Source organism: Somniosus microcephalus, chromosome 7, assembly GCF_052327205.1.
Source record: "Somniosus microcephalus isolate GS21.2 chromosome 7, FLI_Smic_1.0, whole genome shotgun sequence".
Classification (NCBI taxonomy): domain Eukaryota; kingdom Metazoa; phylum Chordata; class Chondrichthyes; order Squaliformes; family Somniosidae; genus Somniosus; species Somniosus microcephalus.
The window spans coordinates 13384552-13397466 of NC_140993.1; the positions used below are offsets into that span (position 1 = coordinate 13384552).

General features: G+C 49.6%; 1 protein-coding gene across 4 annotated transcripts in view; it reads right to left on the reverse strand.

The window, feature by feature from the left end:
* Positions 1-8506: 8506 nt before the first annotated feature.
* Positions 8507-12915, reverse strand: part of LOC147114521 (carbohydrate sulfotransferase 9-like) — a 176868-nt gene continuing 172459 nt past the window's right edge. For all 4 annotated transcript variants that reach the window (XM_085992254.1, XM_085992257.1, XM_085992258.1 and 1 more), the window contains exons 3-4: positions 12499-12536; positions 8507-9634 (exon numbers count right to left, since the gene is read on the reverse strand). In XM_085992254.1, coding sequence (XP_085848380.1) covers positions 8561-9634; positions 12499-12536 — 1112 coding nt within the window. In that variant the 3' untranslated portion in view covers positions 8507-8560. The remainder of the gene's footprint in view (positions 9635-12498; positions 12537-12915) is intronic.

Here is a 12915-nt window from a genome sequence, read left to right on the forward strand (position 1 = left end):
ATTCTGAGGGGGCTCGATAGGGTAGATGCTGAGAGGATGTTTCCCCTCGTGGGGGAATCTAGAACCAGGGGGCATAGTTTCAGAATAAGGGGTCGCCCATTTAAAACGGAGATGAGGAGGAATTTCTTCTCTCAGAGGGTCGTGAATCTTTGGAATTCTCTTCCCCAGAGAGCTGTGGAGGCGGAGTCATTAAATATATTCAATACGGAGATTGACAGATCTTTGAAAAACAGGGGAGTCAAGGGTTATGGAGATCAGGCAGGAGAGTTGAGTTGAGGTTGAAGGTCAGCCATGATCTTATTGAATGGCGGCGCAGGCTCGAGGGGTCATATGGCCGACTCCTGCTCCTAATTCTTATGTACAGAGTCCACAGTCATTCTTCCACCCGTCAGAACGTATGGCCTCTGGTGAGAGAAGGTGCATAGCACACCTGCCCATTTGTGTTTGGCGTATTAAGATGCCAGGTTAATAAAAGTTTGGCATCACAAGAGGCAACTCCTGCCATCTGTATACCTGTGTGTCCCCAGTTTGAAGAAAGAAAGACTTGCATTTCTATAGCGCCTTTCACGACCACCAGATGTCCCAAATTGCTTTACTGCCAATGAAGTACTTTTTGAAGTGTGGTCACTGTTGTAATGTGGGAAACGCGGCAGCCAATTTGCACACAGCAAGCTCCCACAAACAGCAATGTGATAATGACCAGAGAATCTGTTTTAATGATGTTGATTGAGGGATAAATATTGGCCCAGGACACCAGGGAGAACTCCCCTGCTCTTCTTCGAAATAGTGGCCACGGGATCTTTTACATCCACCTGAGAGAGCAGACAAGGCCTCGGTTCAAGGTCTCATCTGAAAGACGGCACCTCCGACAGTGCTGCTCTCCCTCAGCACTGCCCCTCTGACAGTGCAGCGTTCCCTCAGCACTGCCCCTCCGACAGTGCAGCGCTCCCTCAGTACTGCCCCTCCGACAGTGCAGCGCTCCCTCAGTACTGCCCCTCCGACAGTGCAGCGCTCCCTCAGTACTGCCCCTCCGACAGTGCAGCGCTCCCTTAGTACCGCCCCGCCGACAGTGCAGCACTCCCTCAGTACTGTCCCTCCGACAGTGCAGCGCTCCCTCAGTACTGCCCCTCCGACAGTGCAGCGCTCCCTCAGTACTGTCCCTCCGACAGTGCAGCACTCCCTCAGTACTGCCCCTCCGACAGTGCAGCGCTCCCTTAGTACCGCCCCTCCGACAGTGCAGCGCTCCCTCAGTACTGCCCCTCCGACAGTGCAGCGCTCCCTCAGTACTGCCCCTCCGACAGTGCAGCACTCCCTCAGTACTGCCCCTCCGACAGTGCAGCGCTCCCTTAGTACCGCCCCTCCGACAGTGCTGCGCTCCCTCAGTACTGCCCCTCCGACAATGCAGCGCTCCCTCAGTACTGCCCCTCCGACAGTGCAGCGCTCCCTCAGCACTGCCCCTCCGACAATGCAGCGCTCCCTCAGTACTGCCTCTCCCGACAGTGCAGCACTCCCTCAGCACTGCACTGGGAGTGTCAGCCTAGATTTAATGCTCGAGTCTCTGGAGTGGGAATTGAACCCACGACCGTCTGACTCAGACGAGAGTGCGACCCACTGAGCCACGGTTTCCATCGTTGTCAAAGGTATTTGGAGGACTTAAAAATTTAAAAGGCCAGGGTTTGCCTACAGCAATTAATCACAGAGTAATCACTTGTGTTAGGGGGGAGTCCAAAACGGCCTATTAAAAAACTGAAAACCTCAAAAATTCTTGCGTCAGTGCAGGAAGCCCATTCAGTTCTTTATGTCTCCACCTGAGGAGGGTCGCCCAGCTCTGCTGCGAATGGGGCAGGAAATTGTCAATTATATATGGCAATGGCCTAACCTCAAAAAAGTGGGTTGGAGGTAGGGACACAACTAATGGGCAGTCATGAATCGTACCCCACCACTGTGGTCCCGATTTTAACTCCAGGTGGATTCCCCCGCTCAGGCCCGAGTTAAAATCACAGTCGGGTCTCAATGATGTCATCGGGCCGCAACACGCCTGTGTAAAGAAGGACCCCTGTTGGCTCTGGGCGGGTGTCCTCGTTGCCTGGCTCAGGATAGCGGGCTAAAAATCGCAGACGTCGCGATCGTGGCGGCTTTCGGCCAGGGCGATTTTAACTGCCCGCCCGCCAGGTTTCTGCTGAGCGAGTTGGGTTAAAATCGCCCCCACAGTGGCGCAACAAAACCAAAGGAAATTGGAGGCCAATATTTCCCAACTCGGGGTTGCCAACTCCTCCAGGATTGCCCTGGAGTCTCCAGGAATTAAAGATTAGTCTCCAGGACTCGGAGCAAAAACCAGGGAGAAAAATCATTGGGACATTCAAAAAATTGTATGTCTGCTGCATTATCTCTGAATACTTTCATTTATTAGTTATAAAAAATATTGGAGATGGGTTAAAGAGGCTGCTCGACTGGGTGAGGCGGTTGGAGGGGGCAGGTCATGTGTTAAAACTTCCAGGAATATGTCCAACCAGAGTTGGCAACCCAAGTCCCGACTAATGATGCAACAGGGTTCACGGGGGGGGGGAAATAAATCTACTAATAGCTGATAAAAATATTATAAACAGGAAGAGATCCAAGCAGGTGTTATTATGCAAGCAGCTGATTCTATTACCTACTGCCTCGGCCGAGTGGTGTGATGGATTAAACACTGAGATTTCACCGCTGGGACCTGGGTTCAACTCCAGTCCAGAAGAATGGAATAACAATTCTGGCCTCTTGAACATCCCCCGATTTCCATCGCTCCACCATTGGCGGCCGTGCCTTCAGCTGCCTGGGCCCCGAGCTCTGGAATTCCCTCCCTAAACCTCTCCGCCTCTCTCTCCTCCTTTAAGACGCTCCTTAAAACCTCCCTCTTTGACCAAGCCCCTGTCCTAATATCTCCTTATGTGACATGGTGTCAAATTGTGTCTGATGATCGCTCCTGTGAAGCACCTAGGGACGTTTTACTACGTTAAAGGCGCTATATAAAGACAAGTTGTCATTCTATTTGGTGGCTATAAGAGCTCTATGTGAAATTTGTGATAAAGAGCATCAATTAGAAGAATGAGAGGCGATCTTATTGAAACATATAAGATTGTGAAGGGGTTGGATCGGGTGGATGCGGGGAGGATGTTCCTGATGATGGGTGAAACTAGAACTAGGGGGCATAGTCTTAGAATAAGGGGCTGCTCTTTCAAAACTGAGATGAGGAGGAACTACTTCACTCAGAGGGTGGTAGGTCCATGGAATATGCTGCCCCAAAAAGCTGTAGAAGCTACATCATTACATAAATTTAAAACAGAAATAGACAGTTTCCTAGAAGTAAAGGGAATTAAGGGTTACGGGGAGCGGGCAGGAATTTGGACATGAGTTCAGGTTCAGATCGGACATGGCCCTGTGGGTAGCGGAGTGGGCCCAGGGACCGTGTAGCCTGATCCTGCTGCTATTTCGTGTGTCTAATTCTGTTAGATTCAGGAGATGGTTCTGTGATAGTGGATTGGCGGTTAGGATCAGATCAGCCATGATCTTATTGAATGGCGGAGCAGGCTCGAAGGGCCAATTGGCCTACTCCTGCTCCTATTTCTTATGTTCTTAATTTAGATCCCCGTGAGCCTATACCCGAGTATAAAGTTGTATCTATTACAGCATGAATTAACGTGTAACCTCCCACAGAGAGGCTCTTGCCTACTGTTCCACTAGAAAGAGGTTTTCTAACCAGGAATTAAGAGATATATTAAAATAAATTGGTTAACCTCTCTGTTAAGGGCGAAGAATTTGGTACCAGTCCCTACAACCCTCCGAGATCTCTGCGCTCCTCCAATTCTGGCCTCTTGCGCATCCCCCGATTTCCATCGCTCCACCATTGGCGGCCGTGCCTTCAGGTGCCTCGGCCCTGAGCTCTGGAATTCCCTCCCTAAACCTCTCCGCCTCTCTCTCCTCCTTTAAGACGCTCCTTAAAACCGACCTCTTTGACCAAGCTTTTGGTCGCCTGTCCTAATATCTCCTTATGTGGCTCGGTGGCAACTTTTGTCTGATATTCGCCCCCGTGAAGCGCCTTGGGACGTTTTACTACATTAAAAGGCGCTACATAAATACAAGTTGTTGTTGCATTAAGCGCCTGTACCGTAATTTAGTTGGCAGTCATTTCTAGCCTCTAGCAACCAGCCATGGTTCTGAGTGCACATGAAATCTTTCCTATAAATAGCACCCCGAGGTAATAGGTCACCCCTGTACAAATGGTGTCTCTCAATTATTGAGAAAATCGATTTTCCTCGAGCTAAATACAAGCTGCCCTCTTCTGCCATCCTGGCGTTATCTCATGACAGCTTCTTGAGATCCTTTGGGGGGTGGATTTTAACCCAAAAGAACAGTTGGGTTGGGGTCAGGTGGGAAGTTAAAATGTTAAAAGACTGAATCCCGACTCCAACCGCCTCCTTCCGGTTTTAACGGAGGCGGGCAGCCAATCCGATGCCAGGAGGAGGGTTGTTCATCTAATTATTATTATGAGGCTGCCATGCCTCAGATTTAACCTCCATCTTAAACTTAACTGTAGCTGATCGGGTTTTGCAGGCCTCGTGAAACCCGCTAAAGTAAGCTGGATCCAGGAGGTAGGTGCCTTTACACTGACCTCCCGGATCCAGCATCCCTACCTAACCCAGCCCTCGCGATCGGACACCCACCCACCCACGAGGCCTCCCTCCTCCGCCCCCCCGCTCTGTTGCTCCAGGCCCCCCAATGATCAGACGCTCGGCCCCCCCCCGCCACACTCCACTCCTCCGATGCCCACTTGGCACCCCCCACTCTGCTCCTCTGGTCCACAGATTGATTCTGACTCCCCCACCCTTCCTTCATCCCCCGGTCGGTCCCGACCACCCCGCTGCTCCTCTGGCCCTCCCCGTGCTCCTCTGTGCCCCCCCCCCATGATCCCTCCCTCCTCTCTGCGGCCTAGTGCTGCAGGCCTACCCGCCCGCAGCCAGCCAGCTCCTCGATCTGGCCGGCTGCGGGTGAGTAACAGAAGTTTTCCCCTGTAAAATCAGGCTCTGCCGTTAAGGTGGGCCGGGCCTGCGTTAAACCCATTCTCCCGGGTTTCCTGACCGCTTCCGAGCACCCCCTCCACCCCCCCCTGCTCCCAACCCACCTTCCAATTAAAATTCAGGCCTTTGGGTTGATGGCGACGGCCTGAACTCTGTGGGAAAAATGAAAGTAAACCTGTGCTGACCCTCCTTTAACCTCAATGTGTTGGGATCCAATTTCGACATCTGTTCCTGACCTACCAATTAGATGCTGCACCAGCTGCCATAAGACATTGCTGCTCCTTTTGCCCTCATCCATCATAAAGGAGGGATTATTGGACATGTAAAACCACTCAAGTTGGAATGTCTGGCGTTACTTTCAAGGTCTTGGCTTTTACCCTTCAGCTGCTAGTCCAAGGTCCTAGGGAGTGAATTTCCATCGGGGTTAACCTGGGCAGCAGACAGTTCCCATTGAAGTTACCAGGTGGCGAGTGGGGGAATCCCCACAGGGATTTACCCCCATTGGGTTTCCAAGTGACGCCTCATTCATTATTAGCATTTACGTAGCATTTAACAGCACAGAATCTGGCCATTCGGCCCAACTGGTCCGTGCCAGTGTTCAGAAACATAGAAAAATAGGAGCAGGAGTCGGCCATTCGAGCCTGCTCCGCCATTCAATGTGATCATGGCTGATCCTCTATCTCAATACCATGTTCCCGCTCTCTCCCCACACCCCTTGATGCCCCTAAAGATAAGGGGTAAGCCATTTAGGACAGAGATGAGGAGGAATTTCTTCACCCAGAGAGTGGTGAACCTGTGGAATTCTCTACCACAGAAGGCAGTTGAGGCCAATTCATTAAATGTATTCAAGAAGGAGTTGTATATATTTCTTAAGGCTAAAGGGATCAAGGGATATGGGGAGAAGGCAGGGACAGGGTACTGAATTTGGATGATCAGCCATGATCTCATTGAATGGCGGAGCAGGCTCGAGGTGCCGAATGGCCTACTCCTGCTCCTATCTTCTATGTTTCTTGTGTCTAGAAATCTCTATCTCCTTCTTAAATGCTCCACACGAGCCTCCTCCCACCCCTCGTCATCTCACCCTATCAGCAGATCCTTCTATTCCTTTCTCCCTCATGTGTTTATCCAGCTTCCCCTTAAATGCATCTGCGCTATTTGCCTCAAACACTCCCTGTGGTAGCGAGTTCCACATTCTCACCACTCTGGGTAAAGAAGTTTCTCCTGAATTCCCTATTGGATTTATTAGTGAAATATCTTATATTTATTGACACGTTGAAACATCTTCTCTACATCTACCCTATCAAAAGCCTTTCATAATCTTGAAAAACTCTGTCCGGTCAGCCTTTTCTCTAGCAATGAGAAGAATTCCAGCCTGTTCCATCTTTTGAACAGATTTAGGTTTTGGCAATTTTTTTGAGGTTGCGAGTGGAATTCCGATGAAATTTACAGGAGGTATCTCGCTGAACCTGAAGATTAATCCTCAAGAGGTTTATTTTGTTAGACTAACATTCCAACAGTTGAGAGTAAGGCTGCGCTCGCTGTTCAGGTAGTTACAGTATTGGCGCACACCTCCGTTTCTGCCTCTCACGCCACGGGCTCCGCTAACTAGGGATGACTTAGTTTGAAAGGCAGCAGAATGAATCCAAGTGCATAATGTCAAAATAGAATTTGTTTTATTTCATATTCACCAGTAGTATTGGAAAACCAACAGTGTCGATTCCACATTCGTGATCAGTTCGAACCCTCGCACGATTCACCGCGTGTTACATAGCCACTGTAATCCAGAGTAATGAACCCAACCCTATATACACGTTTAGACCGAGACTATCCCTCCGCCATCTGGCCCCCAAGTCAGATGGGATAATGTCGGAAGCAGCGGGAGATTCAGGAGCAGCGGGAGATTCGGGCAATGAGGGTGTCCCAATCCTGATTGTCCTCGCCCTGCCCTCCTCTCCCACCCCACTTCCATCCCTCCACATGTAAAATGCTGGCAGGAGGCAGGACCGCACAATTTCCTGTGTCTGCTGCCCCCACTCCCACCCCTCCCCCCCCCCCACCCCACCCATCTCTGCCGACCCCAGGGATCGCCAAGAGAACACCAGCGGGTAGTCCCTGGGGTAGCAGCGGCAATATATCTAAGTAGTGGCTTCACCCCCCTCCGCAATGGCCCCAAAAAAAACCTACCCGTTGAAGGCCTCTGTCCAGTCCAAGGCATTCGGTTAAAAAAAAAATGTTGCTGCAGTCTTTGGGACTCTCTGGCCCCTTTAAGGCTCGTCTCCTTCCTATTCTGGTGCTGCATTGGGCGTCCCCCAGCTTTACTAATCAGCTCCGTCCCTAGAGCATTGCTAGAGCAGATGGAGCTCCTTCCATAACCCTGTCAGAACAGGACTGAGAAGATGCATCTCTTGGCGTTGCCATCACTTCTGTGCACCAGGACTTAAAAATTCTCTAATCTGATGAAACAGTAACAAGTGAACGTCGAAAAGCCTATTTACATGTTGGGCTGACACACTTTCCACACGATGGCTGCCATTTTGCCCACTAGAGTGCAGCCAAAGGATTGGCCACACATTTTGGACGGGTAATTGGGGAAATTATATCCCACTCCCCTCAGCTGACGACGGAGACATTAAGAGACACATCGGGTTATTCAAAGGCGTCCCCGCCCCGCCCCCCCACCCATCCCAACCTAATGGAAAGAAGGGCTGTGAACACTCGTCAATTTTGCTGTCTTTACATTGGATGGCAGAGTGGAATCACAGCCAAGACGTTTCCACGGTGATCTCATGAGCATTGCTGGATTAATTTTATGAACTACCCTGGCCAGGCCACATGGGTCCATTTTTAAAGGCCCCTGTTCCTCCCTAACTGCACGCGTTATAATCCTACAGCCTCAGCAACGAGCGAGAACGGAATGAAACCTTGATTTCCAACCAAATTTTTTGATCCCCGCCCTTAATTTTCTCCACCTTTTTCTCCTCTCTTCTGAACACGCTGATTCTTGCCAGGGGGACTGGAATGTCCCCCCTTTACCTCACTAAAATGGCTGTTCGTCACGCGAGCGTTCCCGACAGCGAGTGCGCGGAGGCTATTTAACTGTAGAGGGCATCATAGGTCCGCCTTCCCTCAATGTGGACAGGTGCGCACCTTCCAGCAGGAGGCACCACAGAGCAAGGACAAACGTTCTCTTCCCAAGTCCAGGAATGCCGAGACCAAAATGCAACGTCCCAACTGGGATCTGCTCAATCAGTAGAGACTGGGGTTCGAGTCCTTGACCTTCTGACCTGTATGGCTTTAGTACCACACCGTACGGTGTATTTGTCCATGAACCCATTAGGGGAGCTCACCCTTTCGTTTCCGTCACCTGTCACGCCAGCTAATAAAGTGAGAGAAGTTACAAATTCATTGGCGGCTTAACCTCCAAACATTATTCCAATTCCATAACAACATCACAAAATATATTAAGATCTGTTGATAAATTACTTTCTCCCCACGTCTGACGCACGTTAAAAATGTGGCTTAGAATAGTTAAACATTAGGTAGTCCAGGTAATAAAAGTTATAAACCTTCTGCCTTTCCAAAGGGGATATTTGTGCTAGATATTGCTCAACCACAGCAGAGGTAGTCCGCTCATCGCTGGAGTGCCTGTCTTTGAAACTAGGGAATTGGAGTCCTAGGGGGGCACCGATCAGCTTCAGTAAGTAGTTAGCATCATTCTCCAAGTTCTCAAACTTTCCAATAAAGTCATAATTAATTAGGCAGGGAGAGCAAAGCTTACTGATTTGCTCCCAGTGAATGTCCATCCCGACGGGCTTCTGTGGGTCCAAGAGGTAGTGAACAAACTCCCTGAAAGTCACCCCTGATCCTGTTTTTAGGGCCTCGGCGCTAGCGTTGGTTCTGTACTTCTTCAAGATGGCCTTGCCAAACACAGGATGGTAATAGCTGTTCGGGTGCTCGAACTTGTCCCGGAAAGCCGACACCAGCCTCTCCATCGGGTCCCTCACAAACAAAACCTTGGTGAAGGTATTCAAGAGCTCGTAGGCCTCCTTGAGGTTGTAGCTGTCCAGCTTCTGAAGGCGCTTGCCGTAGTGCACAAAGTCGTGCGAGATATTGTGGGGCGACGAGGCCAGGCCATTCAGCACCATCAAGATACGCTTCCAGTTGGAGCAGCCAGCTTTCGGCACCTCACAATACAGCAGCTTGTGTTGGTCCTCCACATAAACCCGAGACACCAGCCGGATCAAGGAGGTCCTGTGCCTATTGATGTAATATTTCTTACAGAAGTCGGTGAGGAAGCGTTTCCTTTGCTCCTGAACGTCATCGGTCACCAGACTCCTGTTCAAGAGATGAAACATTGGCGGGTTATTAACCGGCTCCAAGAACCTCTTCAGCAACAGATTCCGCATCTTTTTCTGTTGGGACAGCCTCTTCTTGAGCGAATCACCAGCTTCCCCAAAGGGGTACGTGGTGGGCTTTGAAGCAGTCCCATTGCCAACTTCCGCAACCCGGTCACCCGCAACTTGTGCGGTCCTGAAACTTGTGCGATCCTTTCCTGGGTTTTTAGTTGATTTATTCCAGGCCTATAAAATAAAATAAAACAAAGTTAAACTAAAGGGAAAGTCGAAAGAATGATTGTAGAAAGCCAGAAGTGACACCTGGAGTAATATCAGATTTACCAGATGGTACCGGGGGTGAGGGACTTCAGTTACGTGGAGAGACTGAGAGAAGCTGGGATTGTTCTCCTTAGAGCAGAGAAGGTTAAGGGGAGGTTTTTTGATAGAGGTTTTCAAAATTATGAAGAGTTCTGAAAGAGTAAATAAGGAGAAACTGTTTCCACTGGCAGGAGGCTCGGTAACCAGAGGACACAGATTTAAGGTAAAAAGAACCAGAGGGGGACATGAGGAGAATTTTTTTCACACAGCGAGTTGTTGTGATCTGGAATGCGCTGCCTGAAAGGGCAGTGGAAGCCGATTCAATAGTAACTTTCAAAAGGGGGATTGGATAAATACTTGAAGGGGAGAAATTTGCAGGGCTGTGGGGAAAGAGCAGGGGGAGTGGGACTAATCGGAGAGCTCTTTCAAAGAGCCGGCACAGGCACGATGGGCCGAATGGCCTCTTTCTGGGCTGTACGATTCTACGATCATTTTGATTAACTTCACAATTTAATACCTGTCTTGGAACTTTGGCCGGGATTTTAACTCGAGTTTCCGGTGGGAATCCGCGTTGGCGAGTGACTGGGCGATTTTAATGACCGGACCTTATGGTAGTCCTGGCGATCCCAACCCATCCCGAAACCCGCTCGCCGAGACCAGGTGAGGGGCGGGATCGGTGTGCCCAGGCGGTCCCGTGGTCGGTGTGAGACTGCGGCGGGGTAAGATCCGAGCGTTCCTGGCGGGGCCCGGAGGAGCACTGCTGCTCTCCCTGACCTCCCTTCCCAAAGAAAGCCATTAAAATAGTTTTTTTAAATATATAAACGTACATTTTCGGGCCTTTATTGCCTCACCGTTGGGTTGGCCTGGCGAAACCCACTGCGGCTTCTCGCTCACACCGCGAGTTAAAATTGCCATCAGGTCCCGATGAAGTCTTCGAGACTTGACGTGCATATGAAAAGAGGAAGAAAAAGAAGCGAGGGAAGGAAGGAATTAATTAATTACATTTCTATAGCGCCTTTCACATCCTCAGGACGTTCCCAAAGCGCTTTACAGCCAATGAAGTACTTTTTGAAGTGCAGTCACTGTTGTGATGTGGGAAACGTGGCAGCCAATTTACGCACAGCAAGCTCCCACACACAGCAATGTGATAATTCACAGCGAAGATTCACCAGACTGATACCCGGGACGGCAGGAATGACGTATGAGGAGAGATTGGGTCGATTAGGCTTATATTCGCTAGAGTTTAGAAGAATGAGAGGGGATCTCATTGAAACTTATAAAATTCTGACAGGACTGGACAGACTGGATGCAGGAAGGATGTTCCCGATGGTCGGGGAGTCCAGAACCAGGGGTCACAGTCCAAGGATAAGGGGTAAGCCATTTAGGACAGAGATGAGGAAGAATTTCTTCACCCAGAGAGTGGTGAACCTGTGGAATTCTCTACCACAGAAGGCAGTTGAGGCCAATTCATTAAATATATTCAAGAAGGAGTTAGATATATTTCTTAAGGTTAAAGGGATCAAGGGATATGGGGAGAAAGCAGGGACCGGGTACTGAATTTGGATGATCAGCCATGATCTCATTGAATGGCGGAGCAGGCTCGAGGGGCCGAATGGCCTACTCCTGCTCCTATCTTCTATGTTTCTATAATGACCAGATAATCTGCTTTCAGTGATGTTGGTTGAGGGATAAATATTGGCCCCAGGACACCGGGGAGAACTCCCCCCTGCTCATCTTCGAAATAGTGGCTGTGGGATCGTTTATGCCCACCATAGAACGACATAGCACAGGAGGAGGCCATTCAGCCCATCGTGCCTGTGCCGGCTCTTTGAAAGAGCTCTCCAATTAGTCCCACTCCCCCCTGTTCTGCAAATATTTCCCCTTCAAGTATTTATCCCATTGACATCGTTCCTAAAGTGCGGTGCCCATAATTGGCCACAATACTCCAGCTGGGGCCTATCCAGTGATTTATAAAGGTTTAGTATAATCATTGGAAGAATCAGAGAAATTTGCGGCGCAGAAGGAGGCCATTCGCCCATCGTGTCCGTGCCGGCCGACAAAGAGCTCTCCAGCCTAATCCCACTTTCCAGCTCTCGGTCCGTAGCCCTGGAGGTTACGGCACTTCAAGTGCACATCCAAGTACTTTTTAAATGCGATGAGGGTTTCTGCCTCTCCCACCCTTTCAGGCAGTGAGTTCCAGACCCCCACCACCCTCTGGGTGAAAAAAGTTCTCCTCAACTCCCCTCTAATCCTTCCACCAATTACTTTAAATCTGTGCCCCCTGGTTATTGACCTCTCTGCTAAGGGAAATAGGTCCTTCCTATCCACTCTATCCAGGCCCCTCATAATTTTATACACCTCAATTAAATCTCCTCTCAGCCTCCTCTGTTCCAGAGAAAACAACCCCAGCCGATCCAATCTTTCCTCATAGCTAAAATTCTCCATAACTTCCTTGCTTTTGTACTCTATGCCTCTATTAATAAATTCAAGCATCCCATGTGCCTTTTTAACAGCCTTTTCAACATGTCCTGCCACCTTCAAAGACTTGTGTACGTACACCTCCAGGTCACTCTGTTCCTGCACTCCATTTAGTTCATATTTCTTCTCATCATTCTTCTCACCAAAATGTATCACTTCACACTTTTCTGTGCTAAATTTAATCTGCCATGTAAAGGTGTTCCTGCTCACGAACCCATATATCCATCCCCAAATCCCAGGCCAGATCTCTACAGACACCCAGCGGACTCCAGCTTGAGAACCACTGATGCGACACACCCATTAAGTTCAATTACCTTTTGGCTTTGGTCCCGTTGAATCTTGTAGCTCAATACTGAAAAAAGAAAGCAGAACACAAGAGAAGTGTTAATTCTCATGGAAATATAATCTGCAACAACAGAAGTGAAATCATCAGAACAAAATCAATTGGTGCTGGTGGTTACATTATGGCCCGGATATTGCGGGAGAAATAACATCGGCACTCACCCTTATTATGGAGTAAATCGGACAGCGATACTTCCGGCGTTCGAACATGCGCAGTTAAATGCAGAAATCGGGAAGTGGCTGTCCGATGTTGCCCTGCTCCTCCACAAGCTTGACTACACCGGCACCTCGCCGAGAGACTCGACAATGAAACGCATGAAGGACGTGAGGTTGCGGTACTTACCCACGAGATACTCACTAAACACCCCAGAAAAAAAAGTTAGGGCTTA